General features: G+C 36.7%; 4 protein-coding genes across 11 annotated transcripts; 3 read left to right on the top strand and 1 right to left on the bottom strand.

Annotated features, from left to right (window-relative positions):
• The first annotated feature begins 602 nt into the window (after positions 1-602).
• LOC107014328 (4-coumarate--CoA ligase-like 9) lies at positions 603-4,024 on the top strand. The gene is made up of 6 exons (XM_015214188.2): positions 603-1,797; positions 2,684-2,873; positions 2,980-3,125; positions 3,205-3,272; positions 3,366-3,468; positions 3,778-4,024. The coding sequence occupies exons 1-6, from the start codon at positions 802-804 to the stop codon at positions 3,895-3,897; spliced, it is 1,623 nt and encodes a 540-aa protein (XP_015069674.1). The 5' UTR covers positions 603-801; the 3' UTR covers positions 3,898-4,024.
• An 829-nt stretch (positions 4,025-4,853) lies between these two features.
• LOC107015145 (protoporphyrinogen oxidase, mitochondrial) lies at positions 4,854-11,193 on the top strand. 4 transcript variants are annotated; one of them, XM_015215324.2, is made up of 19 exons: positions 4,854-4,995; positions 5,072-5,102; positions 5,257-5,392; positions 5,482-5,547; positions 5,693-5,743; positions 5,877-5,933; positions 6,863-6,933; positions 7,208-7,244; positions 7,380-7,445; positions 7,709-7,749; positions 7,947-8,079; positions 8,513-8,692; positions 8,865-8,939; positions 9,278-9,401; positions 9,480-9,588; positions 9,706-9,780; positions 9,882-9,988; positions 10,314-10,446; positions 10,687-11,193. In XM_015215324.2, the coding sequence occupies exons 1-18, from the start codon at positions 4,965-4,967 to the stop codon at positions 10,427-10,429; spliced, it is 1,506 nt and encodes a 501-aa protein (XP_015070810.1). In that variant the 5' UTR covers positions 4,854-4,964; the 3' UTR covers positions 10,430-10,446; positions 10,687-11,193. The 4 variants fall into 4 exon arrangements, with proteins under 4 accessions (XP_015070810.1, XP_015070812.1, XP_027771572.1 ...); XM_015215326.2 differs by having other exon boundaries at positions 4,879-4,995; positions 5,271-5,392; XM_027915771.1 differs by having other exon boundaries at positions 4,883-4,995; positions 5,084-5,102.
• Positions 11,194-11,617: 424 nt separating this feature from the next.
• Positions 11,618-19,333, top strand: LOC107014581. Of its 5 annotated transcripts, XR_001456252.2 has the most exons (11): positions 11,618-12,334; positions 12,879-13,638; positions 13,940-15,135; positions 15,566-15,854; positions 16,008-16,232; positions 16,384-16,557; positions 16,739-16,939; positions 17,027-17,140; positions 17,272-17,622; positions 18,420-18,547; positions 19,164-19,333. XR_001456252.2 is itself a non-coding variant. In XM_015214548.2 (10 exons), exons 2-9 carry the CDS (start codon positions 12,928-12,930, stop codon positions 17,596-17,598), a joined length of 3,237 nt encoding a protein of 1,078 aa, XP_015070034.1. In that variant the 5' UTR covers positions 11,618-12,334; positions 12,879-12,927; the 3' UTR covers positions 17,599-17,622; positions 18,420-18,810. The 5 variants fall into 5 exon arrangements, 4 of the variants coding, with proteins under 4 accessions (XP_015070034.1, XP_015070035.1, XP_015070033.1 ...); XM_015214548.2 differs by lacking the exon at positions 19,164-19,333 and having other exon boundaries at positions 18,420-18,810; XM_015214549.2 differs by lacking the exons at positions 18,420-18,547; positions 19,164-19,333 and having other exon boundaries at positions 11,619-12,220; positions 17,272-17,686.
• On the bottom strand, positions 17,814-20,339 carry LOC107014582 (probable adenylate kinase 7, mitochondrial). Its single transcript, XM_015214550.2, has 4 exons — positions 19,929-20,339; positions 19,340-19,480; positions 18,817-19,044; positions 17,814-18,250 (listed from the first exon to the last, which is right to left on the bottom strand). The coding sequence occupies exons 1-4, from the start codon at positions 20,253-20,255 to the stop codon at positions 18,095-18,097; spliced, it is 852 nt and encodes a 283-aa protein (XP_015070036.1). The 5' UTR covers positions 20,256-20,339; the 3' UTR covers positions 17,814-18,094.
• Positions 20,340-20,493: the final 154 nt, after the last annotated feature.

Here is a 20,493-nt window from a genome sequence, read left to right as displayed (position 1 = left end):
CTCAAACTGTCAAACATCAACATTAAAATAACCTTTATCTTTGATGGTATGCGTTGTCACTTTGTCTCTTCAACTCCTTAAGTGTCAAATGCTTTACACCTAATTTACAATTGGGAAAAGTTTCAAAATTCTCCTTTTAAGTGAAAAATAGATTATTTATATTTTTTTGAGATAAAAAATGCTTTGTTATTATCTAAATAAATTAAAAATATCTTCAATAATTAACATCCTAAATTTTTAGTAAGTCACTCCACGCGGAACTAATCCCTCCATTCAAATGTTCTAACTAAAATTTTGTTAAAAAAAGAAGTAGACCTTTGGAAAAGTCTCCACAAAAGCCAGTCATTTAAGGTTTTAATTGATTTTTAGCTTAAAATTTCAATCTTGTGTTTATTTCTTTATTGTTTTTTAAAAATCACAAAATGATGTGTATATATTTTATTTATGTCATATGTACAAAGTATAATGATACATTATGTAGAAAGAATTTTAAATTGAGAAATAATTTTATTGATTTCGTAATAATATTAGATCCTAAGATATAATGAAGGATAATCTACTTTGAGTAGCTTAGTTATATTTTTGACTTTTTTTCGTTTGAAATTGGGACTCATTTTTATAGAGTTTCAATTGGAACTGAAAATTACTTTTTCCCATATATAGAAAAAGACAAAAAATTTAAATACTGTACGTCTGTAACGACCACTAATTTAGTTGGAATCTCTGTCTTCCAACTCCGACACAAGGTGTCTCCGCCGTGTAATCGCCGGAGCTCTGCCGCAATACAACTACTTTCCTCCCATGGACAACGCAAGTTCATCATCTTCCGTCGACCCAAATAGCGGATTCTCTTCAAAAACCAAAACTTTCCATAGTATCCGACCACCACTCCTACTTCCTCCAATGTCTTCTCCTGTTTCCGCTGCTTCTTATGCACTATCTCTCCAACACAACACTGAAGCCACCGCCTTTATCGACTCATCCACCGGTCGCCGTATCTCCTTCTCCGATTTCCGGCAACGTGTTGTTTCATTAGCTTCTTCCATTCAGAATACACTTCGTCTTTCCAAAAACGACGTCGCTTTTGTTCTTTCTCCAAACTCAACTCATATTCCGATTCTGTACTTTTCTCTTCTCTCCCTCGGTGTTGTAATCTCTCCTGCTAATCCCCTCAGCACAGAATCTGAGCTTTTGCGACAGATTAAGTTAACGAAACCTGTAATCGCGTTTGCTACATCGAGAAACTTCCAGAAGCTTCCGAAATTGAAACACCCAGCTGTTCTTATCGATACGCCGGAGTTCGAATTGATGATGATGAACACTGGATTGAAGCTCAAAACAGTAGAAGTGAATCAATCGGATTTAGCGGCGATTATGTATTCGTCGGGGACTACAGGGGAGGTAAAGGGGGTGAAGCTGACTCATCGGAATTTTATAGCAAGTATTGCGAATTACCATGCTCAGAGACCGGAGAGGGATTCGCCGGCGGTGATGTTGTATACGGTGCCGTTGTTTCATGTGTTTGGTTTTCATTACATGTTGAAATCGGTAGCTATAACTGATACTGTTGTGGTGATGGAGAGATTTGATTTGAAGAAAATGTTGAAGACGGTAGTGGATTTCAGGGTGACACAATTAGTGGTGGCTCCGCCGGTTGTGGTGGCGATGGCTAAAGGAAGTGTTACTCATGGCTATGATTTGAGTTCATTAGAAGCAGTTGGCAGCGGCGGAGCTTCACTTGGGAAAGATGTTATGCAAGCATTTGCACACAAGTTTCCAAACATCATATTATTTCAAGTAAGTAAATAACGCGAACAAGTTAAAGAGATTCAACATGATATGTATATACCACCATATATGTATAATATACTTAAATTTATATAAAATTGAGTAAATAGACATATGTATCCTACACGGCAAAGATAGGATGTGAATTATCACTTACGACACCAAGTAGGACGTTTATGTCTATAGATATCAGATGAACCAAGTTAAATAACACATTTATATATTAAGTCTACAATTATTTAGTCTTGAAATGACAATGTATAGGCATAAATGACACAGAGCATTCATATAGTGTAGCACTGATGATTCATATGTGCTGGTAACTGGTTGTAGCACTTGACGAGGAAGTTGATAACTTTTTTAATAGTTGAGAAATATCTGAGAGCCAGTGACACACGGATCAAAACTTGTGGATAATGAACTCGTTTCTTTATTCTTCTCCACTTAAATACAAGTTTTTTTATCAGCCGCGAGGTTAGAATTTCATGAAATTGGTCTAATCTACACATTACGAGCTGTGTCATTAGCAGTAGACTGAAGCCTTAAGTCAGACTAGTTGATATTTCTAACTGATTGATACAAAACCTGTTTCTGGCTAAGCTAAGGAATATCCGAGAAACACTTGAGAGCCAGTGTTGCACGGTTCAGGAACAATGACTAATGAATCCCTTCTTCAATTAAATTCCCAAGATTTTGGTCCGCAACAAACAGGGTCCAGACTCGTGATGTGTGTCTGTAATCCCCATATTAAGATCATGAACTGTTAACAGCTAGACCAAAGTCCTAGGGACGGACTACTTCATATGTAACTGATCATTTATGTAAACCAGTTTCTGGCTTAGCTGAGGAATTGTTTTTTTCTAACCTGGAACTGAACTTGAGTCTTGAATTTGAGGGATATGGACTAACTGAAACGACCGGAGCAGCATTTCGGTCTGCAACAACTGAAGAAATGCTTCATAAGGGTTCTGTAGGAAGGTTAATGGCAAATTCTGAAGCAAAAATTGTAGATCCGGACACTGGAATTGCTCTGCCTCCTGGTGAGCAAGGAGAGCTCTGGATTAAAGGTCCAATCATTATGCAAGGTAACTTCAATTACTTAACGGAATGATGTTTAACAGAAAGCTCGGTTTCAACTTGTTTGGAATTGAGACATAGTTCATTGTCAACAACACTGTAATATTTTTTCAGGTTACATCGGTGATCCGAAGAACACTTCTGAAACTCTGATGCCAGGTGGGTGGTTGAGGACTGGTGATCTTTGTTATATTGATCATCATGGGTACCTTTTTGTCGTGGACAGGCTGAAGGAGCTGATCAAATATAAGGGATACCAGGTTCCGTTGCTACCTGCATTTGTAACTTTTTAAGTTCTTACGCACCTTACATTGGAATTCATTCATTCTTGATTTTCAGGTTGCTCCTGCTGAACTAGAACAACTTCTTCAATCTCACCCTGAAATAGTAGATGCTGCTGTCATACCGTAAGATTTTACATTTCCGTTTTCAGACAACTAGGCTAAGACATATCATTTGTACTCTGCAAGAAATGAATCTTTATGAACAAATTGTGACAGATATCCTGATGAAGAAGCTGGTCAACTGCCCATGGCGTTTGTTGTGAGACGTCCCCAAAGCACTCTTGACAAAGAACAAGTGATTGATTTTATTTCAAAACAGGTGCTTCCTCTGAGCTATTTCTCGTTCTCCATCATAAAAATCCCTCCGTTATAATTCAAGTGTTTTAGTTGACGAGACACAAGTACTTTTTTGAAGTTTGCGGACACATTCTTTTTGACACAAAGTAGAAAGAAAAACAAGATACTTAGATTGAAACGAAGGGACTAATAATTTGACTACCATTTTAGCTCAAAAATCTCATGTATGAAAGTGAAAAGCATTGACGATAAAGGCACATTGTAGTTGAACTAAACAAGAAACGACTGGCATGCTTGTCCACGACATAATCGTCCATATATTTTGTTGCAGGTTGCTCCATATAAGAAGATAAGGCGGGTGGCATTTGTTAGCTCCATACCAAAAAGTCCATCAGGGAAGATATTGAGAAGAGAATTAAAAAGGATTCATTTACCAGGATCGAAGTTGTAATCAAGTGTTCTTTCATGTACATTATTTCAATGCTGGATTCTTCAATTCAAAGATAGAATTGGTTCATATGATTTAAGGACACACAGATTATTTAGTTATTAATTTACTGGTTTTGGTTTTTCTGTTATTGGGTTATTGAGTCTTTAACCGTTTGAGGTTTCTTCTTAATGAATTAACCAATAACTCGATAGTAAATTAGATAATTATATTTCTACAATTTTGTAGATAAAGTCCTCGACTTAGAATTTAGTTTCCTACTCTTAGTAGTTATTTTACAATGTAAAAGTGTTTGCTTTTGAGCAAGATGCAATGGACTTACGTGCATGATTCATTTGGTTTGTCATCTTCGATAGATCTGTTTTATCAAATCTTAACGGTTAAACCTATAATCGAACTAATAACGATCAATAATCAATAAGTCAATATTATTATGATTCTATAACGGTTTAGTATGTTTAAGTCATTTTCGATTGATTTTTTTTGTCAAATCTTAACGGCTAAACCCGTAATTGAATTGATGACGATCAATAATCAATAAGTCAATATTATAATGGTTTAGTATATCTATAAATCAAGAAATAATAATTCAAACCGATAAATTTCAAAACTAAATCGAATCGAACTAATCCATACATAGTCTTAGTAGGTAAACTTCAAAACTAAATTGAACCGATCGATACAAATCTCTATTTGAATGACCTCTATGAGATATTTACCTTTCTTTTTTAAATTGATAACAAATAAGTTAAATGAACTGCTTTGATCGATACACACTTACCTTTAGTTGAATGACTTTAAGAAATATTTACATTAATTATAAATTTATAATATGTCATAGTTATATATATAAATAATAAAATTAAAAGGAGAAAGTCTTGTTACAAGTTTTGACTTTACTTCCGATTACAAAAATAGTTTATGGTATAAAATAATAATAGTAATATATAATACATGATAGGATATGATTTGGATTTTTTTTTCTATGTTTTAGTAATATGTCATTTTTGAACATTGTCTTATAAGGCAAATATTTGAGTTTGCCCCAAATTTTGCACTTTTGAGTTCCGATGGCTCCATCTGCCGGAGAAGATAAACAACGTAATCTTCTTTATCCCATTTATTTCTCTGCAATTCCATTATATCCCAAGCAAAATTGACGCAATTTTTGTTGTAGAGAGAGTTGCAGTCATTGGTGCTGGCGTCAGGTTTCTTTAGCTTCTGCAATTGTTTTATCATATCAGTTTAACTTTACCTAATTTTCCAATTCTCTGCTTATAGTATTTTGCTTTGTAAACTCTTAAAGCTTCAATTTTCATTCAACTTTTTAAGTTGATGCCACTAACTTATTTAATATTCAAGTGGACTTGCTGCAGCATACAAGTTGAAAGTTCATGGCTTGAATGTCACAGTATTTGAAGCAGAAGGGAGAGCTGGAGGGAAGTTACGAAGCCTGAGTCAAGATGGCCTAATATGGGATGAAGGCGCAAATACTATGGTATGTTTATTCCTAATTTGCATTTGAATTGTGTGCATTGTTTCCAATTTGGATAAACTAGTAAACAAGTATCTTTTGATCTTATGCAGACTGAAAGTGAAGGTGATGTCACATTTTTGCTTGATTCGCTTGGACTCCGAGAAAAACAACAATTTGTAAGGGTTACTGCTTTAATTATGTGTTATAACCTTTGAAAGAAGCCCTTGGTTCATTTTTGAACTATGTGATATGCTTTAGAGTCTTGAAAATTTCCATGACTTTAGACTTTAAGCTCAGATTCTAACTGCTTTCACTCTGCAGCCACTTTCACAGAACAAGCGCTACATTGCCAGAAATGGTACTCCTACTCTGGTTAGTTTTTTCCATGGAAAGCTTATTAACTTGCATGTTTCTCTGAGTTGTTCAGCTTTACTTGCATTCTCCCAACATGGTGCTTTTGGTGTTTTGTGATTACTCATGTTCTAAGCTAGGTTTTTAATTCCAGATACCTTCAAATCCATTTGACCTAATCAAAAGCAATTTTCTTTCCACTGGATCAAAGGTATGTCTGTCATCCTACCTTCCTGATTTAGATATAGATTTTGATAAATTCATGTTGAGTCTTTCAACTTGCTCCTTTGGGAAGTGTCAGTGAAACATCAATGTTCAAACAGGATTGCAATCTTATATCTTCTTATCTTCAAGTCTTGTTTTTAACCTGTTTGAAGTTTGAATGATGAGTTTATGTTTACCATAGCTTAGCGAGATTTGTGTACCAAAATTTACTTCTCATGTTGAGCAATATAGCTTCTTTGCAGATCCCCTCAGAACTGTCTGTAAAATGCAATTTCTTGCTGTTTAAATAAAATGAGTGTTTATAGTGATTTCGAGATAAAGACATGGTAAATTGCCTGCATAAGCTTAATAATTATAATTGACAATTTGCCTATATACATATTGGTGATCTTTTCTACCAATCAATAGTTTCTTGAGGCAAATACACTTGGGGCTTTAATTTTTGGAAATATCATGAATTTTATTTTAATTTTTTTTGAGAATGATATCTTGAAATACATTTCACCTCGAAAAATGGTTTAACCGATTAGGTGAATTTTTGACAGGTTAAAGACCCAAATTTCAGTGAAAATATGTAGTTGGTCTAAGTGATTTAGACATTGTACTTCTGGATCATATTCCGAAAATATTGGTTTCTGAAGTTAGGTTTTTGGAGACAACATTGGAAGTTGTTCTTTTGGAGTTAAGGAACGTCAGAACTTAGATCAAAAGCCAAAAAAATTCTATGTGTATCATGACATCAGACTTGAAGTGATTATTAACAGTGAATAGTGTAGTGAAGACCTTCATAAAAATACATATACCATATTCATATATTCCTTTTTCATCTTATATCTCATTTATTTCTATCCTATTGTGAGCAATGATGGTTAACTTTCAAGAATATTTTCTTATAAGATAGCTTAATAACTGCAGCTTCAGATGCTTTTCGAGCCACTTTTGTGGAAGAATAAAAAGCTTACAAAGGTGTCTGACAAACACGAAAGGTATAAGATATTATACCTGAGCCACTATTTTCCATGTGCTTTCTTTATTCCCTCCTTAAATCTAGCCTCTTCCCGTTGTTTATAACAGCAATTACCACTATAGTGTCTGCATGGACATGTCTGTTCCATAATCTACATATATTCTTATGGTGATTTTATTTACTAGCTGCATCACATTCACATGCTTTGCACTTAGTCAATCTAGTCGGGCTTTCTACTGCCAAATAAATCGTAAGGGCAAGTTTAATTGACATACCAATCCTATTATATGCAGTGTCAGTGGATTCTTCCAGCGTCATTTTGGAAAGGAGGTTTGCTTACCCTTGATTGACTTTGCCTCTATGCTCCTCGAATCTTCTGATGTTCCATTACAAAAGAAAATCTCACTGTATATAATAACTTTAATTAAATACCTAATATCCATATGTTTTCTTGTTACCTGCTAGGTTGTCGACTATCTAATTGACCCTTTTGTTGCTGGAACATGTGGTGGTGATCCTGACTCGCTTTCAGTGAGTATTCGTCTATATTGCTTGTTGTCCGTCTTATATTTTTCTAACACAAACCTCAGAGAGGATAAGATAATGGGGTCAATATGCCATTGTATAGTTACACAATTTCTCCTACAATTAAGTAAAAATGGTTAACTGGGAGAGGGCAATGTAAACTTGGTGTGTAGCTAGTATATTTCGTGAACCATAGATTTAGGTCATGATACTTACGCATCATTCTGGTTGTCACTCCAATTTCATTGTTTTCTTTCCTTCTGACACAGATGCACCTTTCATTTCCAGACTTGTGGAATTTAGAGATAAGGTATGTACGTCCAAATTTCTGCCATCACATGGGTTGGAAATCATTCTCCTTGCTTCCTTGTCCCACAGTTTCAGAGGTGCTACTGTAAAACTCTTTTTGTTGATAGAGTATGCAATTTGTTGAGCAAACTCCTTTGCAAAAGTATAAATAATCATCCAAATAGTCCTTTTATGGGATTTGGTGTCAAAACTTGCTAGGTTTGGCTCAGTCATAGTTGGGGCAATTCGATCTAAGTTATCTCCTATAAAGGAAAAGAAACAAGGGCCACCCAGAACTTCAGTAAATAAGAAGCGCCAGCGGGGGTCCTTTTCATTTTTGGGCGGAATGCAAGTAAGTATCCTTTTGTTCTCTTCATGCATTGAAGGTAAAGGGCAGAAAATTTAAACTTTTGCAACCACATCTTTTATGCATCATGTATCATTTCAGGGTCAGCCATCTATCTGATTCCACGGATGACTTGTCTAATATTTCAGCATGCACTTCACACACTAGATCTGACTTGTAAATCTTGTCCCTGTCTGGGTGATTTCTTACTTATAAGTTTCTAACATAGGAGGTAGGTGTAAAGGGATGATATACCAAACTTGACTACTTCGACTCATTCTCTTTATCTATTCTCATGAAAAAATTATTCTTAATGATAGATTATATAGATAAATGCGTAGTGGACTATTGGCATCACTTATGTCTTATAGAAACTCAATCCTGTGATTTCTGTTAGTTATCTTTCATCCTAGTGTTATCTCATCCAAATGTTTTGCAGACACTTACTGACGCAATATGCAAAAATCTCAAAGAAGATGAACTTAGGCTAAACTCTAGAGTTCTGGAATTATCTTGTAGCTGTAGTGGGGACTCTGCGATAGATAGCTGGTCAATTTTTTCTGCCTCTCCACACAAGCGGCAAGCAGAAGAAGAATCATTTGATGCTGTAATTATGACGGTGAGACACTGGAATGATTGATTCCTTGTATTTGCTTTGATTCAACTAGCTTCATTCAACCTCAGTCTCATAACATGTGATTGTTCAATTCTTGTAATGAAGGACTCTTGAATACCTGAGTCCTGTGCAGATGTTAAATGTTGCCGTTATTGACTATCCTTATGTAAATTAGGCCCCTCTCTGTGACGTTAAGAGTATGAAGATTGCTAAGAGAGGAAATCCGTTTCTGCTCAACTTTATTCCTGAGGTTTGTGCTTCTCTGGTCATTTGGTGTTTGTATAGTATGGGCATTCTTGCTTTGTAGAATAACCTCATGTCAGCAAACGAAAATGTCTTTCCACATGATATTGCATTCATTTCCTCAGTTAATGCCTTAATTCAAGTGAACTTTTGAAGTAACTCGGTCTCAGTTCCAAGAGTAGAAAGTTGAACAAACACTATATTTACCTGGAACCCTATTTTCCGTCAGTGTATCTTGAGAAGAGTTATTATATGAAGGGTCAAGTCTGAAGCTATATGTTATGTACTGTGTATATTTGTATGAACTATTATGTTTTGCAGTGTAGCTGAGCATACAATGTGCAGGTCGATTATGTACCACTATCTGTTGTTATAACCACATTTAAGAAGGAGAGTGTAAAGCATCCCCTTGAGGGTTTTGGAGTGCTTGTACCCTCCCAGGAGCAAAAACATGGTCTGAAGACACTAGGTAATGCTTAGGTATTATGTTAAGAAGTGTAGGTAGCTAAAAACTGCCGTGTCCTTATTACTTCTGCACTGCACACAGGCACCCTCTTCTCTTCTATGATGTTTCCAGATCGTGCACCCAACAATGTCTATCTCTATACTACATTTGTTGGTGGAAGCCGAAATAGAGAACTCGCGAAAGCCTCGAGGTTTCTATAATTTCAATTTTGTTGCAGTCTCTTTTACTTTGTTCCTATTATACTTATTGATGATGTTGCTGTCAACTTTTCCAGTCAAATAAAAAATGTTAAATTCTTTATTCACAGGACTGAGCTGAAAGAGATAGTAACTTCTGACCTTAAGCAGTTGTTGGGTGCTGAGGGAGAGCCAACATATGTGAAGTACGTGAATTCTTAGTATATAGCTGATCTAATTCAAGCGTCTGCAGGCTTTGCTTTGAAAATTTGAGATTTTGAAAAGCTGGTTATTTCTTTATTTGTAGTCATTTATGCTGGAGTAAAGCATTTCCATTGTACGGGCATAACTATGATTCAGTCCTAGACGCAATTGACAAAATGGAGAAAAGCCTTCCTGGATTATTCTATGCAGGTAATATTTCAATTTTTTTTGCTTGAAATAGCATCTTCTTTTCTTCCCCTAGATGCAGCTTCTTTTCAACGAGTAAGGTTCGCAACATACTCTACTATAGGCCATGTATCATGTAACCTTTAACTTAGTAAATATTCTTCTGTCTGAGATCACCTCTGTGTGCTTCAAAGCCAAATACACTCTTAGAATGCTTTTATCTAGCATATGCCTACTTAGCATTGATTTGCTTGGCATGAAAGCTGAAGCTGAGTTGAGTTTCCACCGACTTAAATCCCAGTTAATAATTTATGTCTACTCTACTTTGACATGAGCTCTGCCATGGTAGGTAACCACAAGGGGGGATTGTCAGTTGGCAAAGCATTATCTTCTGGATGCAATGCAGCAGATCTTGTTATATCATATCTTGAAGCCGTTTCAGCTGACACCAAAAACCATAGCTGAAATCTATTCTCTTGCAGGTAACACACTACATCTCTCTTATTCTCTCTCTGTTGTTAGTTTTTCTACATTTTAAGTATCTCATCTTGTTATAGCTGAAACAACATTCCCTTTCCTCTACCTCATTTTCTATTTTCTTAAGTTTGAGTACAAGTTCCCTGTTGCCAAACTTGTGACTGCTTTGATTGTGGAATTTTGCACATTACCACCTTATGCTGATTGCTAATTCCATCTTAAATCCGACCACTCATTTCCTGCAGGTTTCTATTCTTTGCTCCACAAAATCGTTTAACTTCATGACGAGGAGCAACTTTTACGTGCAGCCAGTGACGCAGCTCAAGCATGAAACTCTCTTTCAAAGAGGAGCTGCATTTCTGGAAAATGAAGTGTTCAAATGTTTAATTTACGCACCTGTTATGGTAGCTGTTAGTGTTACCAATAGATGTTGGTGAATTTTTAGCCGATTTTCTTTCCTTGCTTTTACATCATACTCAAGGTGACCAGTCACTTTCCCTTTAAATGAGTGCCCAATAAGAGCAATAGTTTCTTTTGCTTTTTTTTTTTGTGGTCAAAAAGAGCAAAAAAAATTGTGCTTACTGTTAACTTGCCACAGTACAACAAAGTAGAAAAAGATACTAGTGAGCATAAGAAAAGTGCACATTTTAGGTTCATAAATCATAGATTTTCGATAGTGATGGATGTAAAGTTATGTAGTTCAAGTACAGTTCACAAAATAATTTTACTAGTGGATGTACCTACTTATGATACTCGATTTAGCTTTAATAATGTTAGATAATTATGATATGTTTAACATAATAAATTTTAAAAGTCACAAAAAATATTTGAAGTTGTCATTATTTTTTATATTAAAAAAAAAAACGCATAGTATAGCGTTTTGCCTTGGGTGGTGCAATTATAACAACTTTATTTGTAGTGGAGCATAATAGGTGGTACAATTGAAATGATGTTGATATGAAAAGAAAGGCAAACAATAAATAGCAAAATGACTCTAAAAAGTGAAAAAACCTTCAATTGTAGTACAAGTGAACCCCAAAGTATAAGGAGCGCTAAAATCAAGCAAATAACACTTCCTTTTTTTGTCTTGACACTAAATCGTATAGTAAATAAATAAATTCTAGTTCAAAGTACATTTTTGTGACGATATTAGGCTGAGCATAACAGAATGAAGAGGAATTTATATCAATATTTTTGTGAAGATATTAGATAACAGAATGAAGAGGAATTTGTATGAGAATACAGTTTTGTGACGAATAAAAAGAAAAGTGCATAGAAACTAAAATAGTATTAGTACTTGATTCACGGACGAACATTTATGCTTGGTATCTCTTACTCCAGGTCCACATTTGTCTCTGCCATTGTCATTACCTCACCTTGTTTTGCTTGGCACCTGCCAATCAGTGTCTGACACAGTCAATTTAATGAAAATAATTTACTACATATTCCGTTGTTTTCCGTTCACTTTTACTAGGGACAACAGTGTCATCTGTACAGTAGTTGTGTTTCTTGGTTTGGAGCAAAATAAAATAATGTATTCTGTAATTGAACAAACTTAAATAACCTTTAATGTTAAAATCCAAAATGAGTAAAGTAATCAAGCACACGACAACCCACCTCCCTCCTCCTTTGGGTCTTGTATATTTTCCAATAGGAAAAAAGACATTCTTTTTCTCACTCACTCACACAACTCAAAGGCACCCCCACCTGGTTTTTTTTGTTTCTCATGAATAGTTAATCACTAATCTCTTTGCTGTGTGGGGGAAAAAAGAAAAAAAGGTACCATCTTGGCCTGCCTTTCATTTGATTTTCTGGTTTAATGTTTCTATGGAAGTGCAAAGTTTCTCATTTTCTGTTGGGAAAAATCTTGATATTTCTGGTGTAATGTTCTATGTAAGTCATTTCTTTTTCATTTTCTCAGTGATGTTACTGTACTTCATGCCACATTGTGAATTTGTGATGTAGCTGTTTAGTCTTCGTTTTTGCTTTATTCGAGATGGGGTTACTCTCATTCTCTTCTGTTACTCTGCCAATCTACTACTTCTCTGCTCTTTCAATCTCTGTCCATTATGCTTTTTCTGGTGACCAAATGTTGTATATTTTTGTATTGAGCTTCTTTTCTTGTATTGATTTCTAAGGTCTTGTATACTTAATGTGTTTAGTTGACTTGAGCACCCACAAGTTAGAACTGTCAAGTAAATGGAAACACTGTTAACAAAGTACTCGAGTTTCTAAGCCTAAGAAATCATTTGATTCTTCAAGTTCAGACTAACTTGAGATGTAACTTGGTTGTGTTGCAATGTGTACTTGTTAGATGACATTTACTGGTCCTCCCAAGAGTAGGCTGAGTTGTTGATAGGATCAAATTTCTTTTAAGTTTGGAATATCTTGGTCTTTCGTACAACTTGAAGATGAGTTTTCTATTTTTTATTTGCAGGCTCATATCATCCGATTGATGACCATTCCGTGTCTTTGTTTCTGAAATCATGGTTTTGGGACTGAAAACTAGGACTAGGAATAGCCCGTCAGTTCAAGTCGAATATCTAATCCATATTAAGGAGATTAAACCTTGGCCAGCCTCACAGTCACTGAATACGCCTCGTGCTGTTCTAATCGAATGGCAATATGGTGATAAGCTCTCTGGATCTACTAATCAAGTTGTGCCATCGTTGGGAACTGGTTCTGGTATTGGTGACGGAAGAATTGAATTCGATGAGTCTTTTAGACTTCCTGTGACACTGTTAAGGGAAACTTCCTTTAAAAGTGGAGATGGTGACACTTACCAAAAGAATTGCATTGAATTCCACTTATATGAACCCCGGCGTGATAAGACTGTGAAAGGTCAGCATTTAGGAACTGCTACAATTGACTTGGCAGACTATGGTGTTATTAGAGAAAGTTTGAGCATATGTCCCCCCATTAACTGCAAGCGAACTTACAGGAACTCAGCACAGCCCCTTCTTTTCCTGAAAATTCAGCTAGTTGAGAGGTGTCGTATGAGGCCATCCTTGAGGGACAGCTTGAAAAGAGAAGCATCGATGGACCGAAATGGATCTCTTTCTAGATTACTGAGTGAAGAATATGCAGAGGAAGCTGAGTTTGCTTCATATACTGATGATGATGTTTCTTCTCACTTATCATTGCCTGTTTCTTCTTCAACCAACGGCTCCAACTATGGCTCACCACCTCAAGGAGAGGTATAATGCTTGCTTTTCTATCAATAACTTCTGCTGTGGAATCACTTATATCTGAATGGGATTCTTCCTTTATGTTACTTCCAGACTGCCGTAGCATGCATTTATAAATAATGTACTTTGTAGAAGTTTGCATCATTAGAGTTAAGAGGTTCCATGACCTATCGAATCGAAGCATTTTAAATTAAATGCACTCTGTACAAGTTTGCATCATTTTAACATGAATGGTTGGTTATATAATGTTGCTTTTCCTATGTAATGAAAAACTTAGCTAGTTTGATACCCATCTGGCACCTAATTGCAGGAAAGATTTACGGGAGTAAAAAGTAGCCCGGGACAAGACGAATATGAAAATGTAATAGATGACAAGAGAAGGCTTAAAAATATGGAAAAAAAGCAAGGGACAAATTCTCCTTCAAGATTGCAAGGAAGTTTGTCTCACACCTCAACTGATTTGTCTTTTGATCTGGCGTGGATCTCAAAGAAAATTGGTGGTCGTAGTAGCACTCAGTATGCAACATCTAATGTGAGTAATATAACCGGAGATACGCAGAATGACTGCATGTTGATCAAACAGGACAAACATGCACAATGTGTAGAACAAATAGTGGCCAGTGATGAAATATCCTGTCGGCGGAGCTCTGAGGAGGGCTTTTTCGATGCTCATCCAGCTGAAAAAGCCTGTCCAGTTCCGCACATCACAGATGAGAGTCGTAACTTTGTGAACACGGTTAGTAATTTCTCCGACAATGAAATTGAAGAGAACACTTCAACTCCATCTCTAAATGGGCTGTGTGATGATGCAAGAGATGCAGTTACTCAAAATGGAAACAGTGAGGATCATCGGGAAAATAGTCAACAATGTAGTCCTCATAATGGAGAGCAACACCAGGAGAATGAGCATGAAAAAGAAATCTTGGAAAATAAAGGGCAATGCAAAAAAGATGAGTCGGTCAGTTGCTACCCCGAAGAGGCTACTCTAGTACCTATCCTGAAGGAAACTGATGCAGTTTCTGCTTACCGGGACAGTTCTGGAGCAAAGAGGACTACTCCCCAAAACGAGATATTAAAGCATGTGATGTCAGTCAGGTCATCATCAGAATCAAATAGGGATGGATCTGTCGGGAGTGATCAGCTTCTAGTGCAAGATACTCCAAAAGGTGCTAAAGGTTTTTCAAGCAATGAAAGAAAAGATCAAAAAGTGAGTCCTAGGGATACCACAAACATTCTTTTGGAAAGCAAAATCCATAAGCTGGAGCAAAGAGTAAAGATGCTTGAAGAAGAACTGAGAGAGTCTGCTGCTATTGAAGTTGGCCTTTATTCCGTTGTTGCAGAGCATGGATATTCCGCGAATAAGGTCCATGCTCCGGCTAGACGCCTGTCTAGGTTCTATCTACATGCCTATAAAGAAAATTCTGTATTGAAAAGGGGAAATGCTGCTAAGAGTGCTATATCTGGAATATATTTGGTTGCAAAGGCATGTGGAAATGATGTTGCTAGGTACTTTTCAGTCCTCACTTTCTAATGTATTATCTGCATTCAGACAAGTAGGTTCGAAGTTCTGATGTAATATCTGCATTCAGACAAACAGTTATAGTTACTACCTAGGTGCCTTTAGAGTCGTTTTATTTATTAATCGACTTTTTTCTTATGGGACCAAATTGTTCAGCTTAAAAGGATTAAAACATGAAAATGTAGAAGCACTCTCATGGGCGCTATCCAAAGTTCTTAATTATAATAGTCTCCAGCAATATTTACTGTGATGCCTTATCTCTGAGACCTAAATCCAATTGATGAATCTCTAATTACTGATCCTTCAAAGCACAGATGTTAACTTCCCTCAGTTTAAGATTTTGTGGAAATAAGTTAATGCATGCACAAGACAGTTATTGTTTCTTCATACGGATTCACTTATTTGGTCTGACCACAGGTTAACTTTCTGGCTATCAAATTCAGTGGTGCTGAGAGCAACTATAACCAAATTCCATGGGCAGCAACAGTTTCCTCTTTCTGCTGATAGTATGCCTGAAAAAACTGTTGTCAAGGACAAGAAGAAGAAATTTTCACCACTTAAGTGGGAGTCTTGCTCCAGCAATGATGTCAGAAATGACGTTTGTGAGAGCTTAGGCAATTGGGAGGACCCTGTTACATTTATAAGAGCACTTGAGAAAATTGAAGCTTGGATATTCTCCCGCATCATTGAATCTATTTGGTGGCAGGTGTCTCCCTCTCTCTCGATCTCCCCACAACCTCCTAAAGCACAGTGTCATAAAATGAATCCTAAAGATGTCATTTATTGATTTTGAACCTGAAGAACCACTACCTATCCACTAACTCTACTGTGGTTTATTCTTTTTTTTTTTTTTTTTCAGACGCTCATTCCATATATGCAGTCTGGTGCTGCAACAGCAATCTGTAATGACATGGGTCCAGAGATAAACAAATTTAGCAGTACGGCGTCTAGTTCAGGTGCTGAAGAGCATGGAAACTTTTCGTTGGAGCTTTGGAAGAAAGCCTTGAGACATGCCTGTGAAAGGATTTGCCCTATTCGAGCCGGAGGACATGAATGTGGTTGTTTGCATTTTCTCTCTAAATTGGTATGGTCTGACCACCTTTCATTCCAATTGTACAAGCACCTCCTGCATATCCCAAGTTTTTTCTTTCTTTCAATAGGTTTAATGTGGATCAAACTGTGATGGTCTTGATATCGGTCCATCTTTGCTGCTAATTCATGTTCATGAAAACCAGATAATGGAACAATGTGTGGCTAGATTGGACGTAGCTATATTCAATGCTATCCTTCGAGAGTCTTCTGATGAGATGCCTTCGGATCCTATATCAGACCCCATTAGTGATGCAGAGGTGCTTCCCATTCCAGCTGGAAAAGCTAGCTTTGGGGCAGGTGCACAACTGAAAATTGCGGTGAGCGTCTTGGTTGAACTTTTCCAGTTAGAGTTTTTATGTATATATGATTGTAAATCTACTACTTATCTTGATGCATAATAGCAAGAGTATTTCCCTTTGTCACTTCTCCTTCTTTTTTACCTCAAGAAATAAACAAACTTTTTATAATGTTATGATGTTTCTGTCATATGGATTGCAGATAGGGAATTGGTCCAGATGGATCACTGAACTTGTTGGCAGCGGTGGTGCCAACTCAGTAGACGATGAAAGTAGAGCAGATAATGAAGATGATGGGAGTGAATACGATTCCTCTTTCGAGTCTTTCAATCTCCTTAACGCACTGAGTGATCTTATGCTGCTTCCAAAGGATATGTTGTTAAGTAGGACAATAAGGAAAGAGGTTCATCTCATAACCTTAAAAATGTCATGTTTATTTTGTTTGCTTACAATTGTTCATATTTCTTTCTCCTTGAACCTTACTCTTCAGGTCTGTCCCACATTTGGTCCGATCATAATCAGAAGGGTTCTTAATGTTTTTGTCCCGGATGAGTTTTGCCCTGATCCAATACATGAAGTTGTACTTGAAGCTCTTAACTCCGAGGTAAGCTCATATCATCTCTTTGACTTTGTTCATTTTCCCATGCTAGAGTTTGGAGTAAAGTTGATGAATTAAGCATTTTTTGTTATTACAATACAACGAACCAAGAGTTGTCTGCAATTTTTTCTGGTTAGGATCCTTTTGATGCCGAAGAAGATTCTGTCATGAGCTACCCATGCACAGCAGCTCCTGTAGCTTATAAGCCACCTTCAACAGCTTCAGTTGATGGTCTATTAGGTGATGTTAGTCACCATTCTCAGCTGAGACGAAGCAAATCTTCAGTGCTCAAGAAGTCATACACAAGCGATGATGAACTGGACCAACTAGATTTGAACTTTATCATTTCTGAGGGCATTGCAACTTCACCTCTTGTAAAATCCAGTAGGATAGCAGAAGGTAGCGGAAATGGAAATGCTGTTAGGTATCAACTCCTTCGCGAAGTTTGGATGAAGAGTGAATAATATAATTTTGACCTCTCAAAATGTGTAAGCAACAATATGGTACACTGCCTTCTTTACTTCTGTGAATAAATGCTTGCAGCTTAGGCAATTGCTCTAGTCCTTATTTTCTATCTTTACAGACCATCTATCAACTATCAACATCAGGACAATATAGCATGTAGTATAGAAGTGCAATGTATAGCTTTTTACAGCCAAAACTTTGCAGAACACGATACTTTCAAGAATCATATGGGTGACAACTGCCACAACACGAACTAATAAATGTGGATTTGAAGTTTTACACAACATAAGCATTCATGAAAAATGCACTTTGTAGAAATCTATATATGGAGAGTATAATGTAAGCTTGTCTAATGCTCACACCTCTTCTGCAGTAGAACTAGATTGTACTCTTTTAAACAAAAATGAAACAAAAATACATGTATTCCCGCCCAAAAATTAGAGTTTGTTACACTCATATTTCCTATACTTAGTAAGCTTGCAAAAAGAATGAAGATCAGCATCCTGCGGTCAACTGTGTAGAACCAACTGCATTCCTGTGCTGAAGATGCAAAGCAGCCAAAAGGCCTTGCCATGTTTCTCCAGGTCCTCCAGCCACTTGAAAATCTAGGAGCTTTCTCTGTTTCCTGTAGTATTCTTCTAGCGGGTTGACCTAATATAAGACAGAATGGTGATATGTATCAGTTGATGTTGTTTTCTGAGAAAATTTTGATCCAAGATCATGCAATTAGTTTTATCATGCTATTAAATGAAAGACAAATCAAATAGAATATTTAAACAAATTGAATATACAATTCACATACATCACATCACAACTGCAGGAAACATATAGATATTTGCACAAACAAAGTAAAACTACGTGAAGAAGACCAAGTGAGTACCAACAGTTCCACAACAAATGGCATAGATATATAAACAACTCAGTGTGGTTACGTCAACTAGCAATCAGGTACTCAGTATATTAGCTATCAAGCAAAAGATCTTTGATTTGATTTTTCCTCAAACAAGATACTTGAAGGCCTAAAATGACATTTTGAAACAGCACATTTGCATGTTGAATTCAGCAAGCACTAGTATTTACACACATCAAGAATGCTAAGGAGGGAATCTATAGTCCAATTCATTGAATGTTAAGAGGCAATCTACATTCATCTCAAGTTACAATATAAATTTTTTTGGAGTATCTGCAACTGTAAAATTTAAAGCATCATTAGGTACCTGCTCTGCATGCACATGCAGGTTCTTCCTCGAGACATCATCCATGATACTTGAAGGCCTAAAATGACCACCCTCTGGCTGCCGACTGGTACTAATTCCAGAAGCCCCCATGCGGAGGAATTCCAGTGGTGGATAAAGCCCAGTGCTTTTATCTTTCTTTGACACCAAATCCTCTGCGCGTTTAAGATTCAGAACTAAATCTATGTCCACAGTTTTGTCCAGGATCTCCTGCAAAAACAAACCAGTTCAACATAAATCAGTTGAAAATAAACAGGCCTCTTTGATCAAAGTATAACAAAATTTACTTTCGACGTTTTATTAACAAGTTTATGTATTATTCTGTCCAGAACACTAGAAGTCAACAACAACAACAACAACAACATGCGCATGGTGATCCCACAAAGTGGAGTTTGAGGAGGGTACACAAACCTCACCCATGGAGTTTGTGGAGGGCACACAAACCTCACCCCTACCTCAGAAGTAGAGAGACATGTTAACGATATGGAAGGGAGGCTATACTTACAGCTTGAATCTTTGATCGAGGAATCCCATCCAAGATGAATCCACTTTCACCACTGCAATATCCTTCTTCTAGCCTCTTTGACAATAAACCAAATATAACCTCTTCCGGGACAAGTTTTCCCTGGTTGACAGCATCTGCTATCTTCATTGAGCCATAAACAAAGATGGAAAGTATTATTGGGTTAAACAAACAAAAAGAAAAGGTGTAATGTGAGACTATCTTAACGCAAAAGAGAAAGTACTCCTTTGTTCCATTTTACATGACATTTCTCAAGGGAAATCAAATTTAGTGCAACTTTTCCACTTATGTAAATTATATGTTAATGCAGAGATCAATCATATAATCAAGCAAACAATTAAAAGGTTTGAGCTCAATCAAGCTTATAAACTTTTCATTCTGAACTAGCATAGATCAATTATATGTAAATTTGGTAATTCAATCCCTCAATTCAAAGTTAATTCTTTCAATTATTTAACAATTTGTCAAAAATATGACCAGCTAATAACTAAAAGAACAATTTTTATTTTCATATTTCCATTGCAGATAGATTGAAAGCTCAAACAAACAGAAATGCAGAATAAACAAAAACCTGCTTGTAGAGAGAAGAACGAGGGTGGAGCTCTTGGCGAACGAGTGAACCCATGGAAATATGAGGGACACCTAGAAGCTTCGAGAGCCACTGGGCATACACGTGTCTCTGTGCCATAGGATCACCCATAATCACCCACTGCACTCCCCTTCGAGGAACCGATCCCTCAGATTCCTCCATTACGCAGCTCCGGTTCTGAAACTCTTCATATTCGTAATCGTCGTAATCGTAGTCTACTAGCTGAGCTGCAGCTGATCCGTAAGACCGTAGAGATTCAGTCCGAATAAGTGGCTTCGCCGCCGCTCTGATACGGCTGAGCAATGCCATCGCCGGCTGGAAAATGATTCTCTGTGTAGCCGCCCAGAGAAAACAAGAGGGTTTCTCTAAGGAAAGCAAATTGGGGTTTTAGAGACGCGAAGATGTTGGAGAGTGAAACATTGTCCCTGAATGTGGGATTTATTTACGACAATGACACGAGCTGTCTGACACGTGTCAATCATCAAGCGGTGGAATTGGGTCCCACATTTATTTGTATTTGTTGTGGTTAACGAAAAGATCTGATTGG

Source organism: Solanum pennellii, chromosome 3, assembly GCF_001406875.1.
Source record: "Solanum pennellii chromosome 3, SPENNV200".
In the NCBI taxonomy this organism is placed as follows: domain Eukaryota; kingdom Viridiplantae; phylum Streptophyta; class Magnoliopsida; order Solanales; family Solanaceae; genus Solanum; species Solanum pennellii.
The sequence above is the reverse complement of the archived record's forward strand: the minus strand, read 5'-3'. Positions and strand labels throughout refer to the sequence as shown.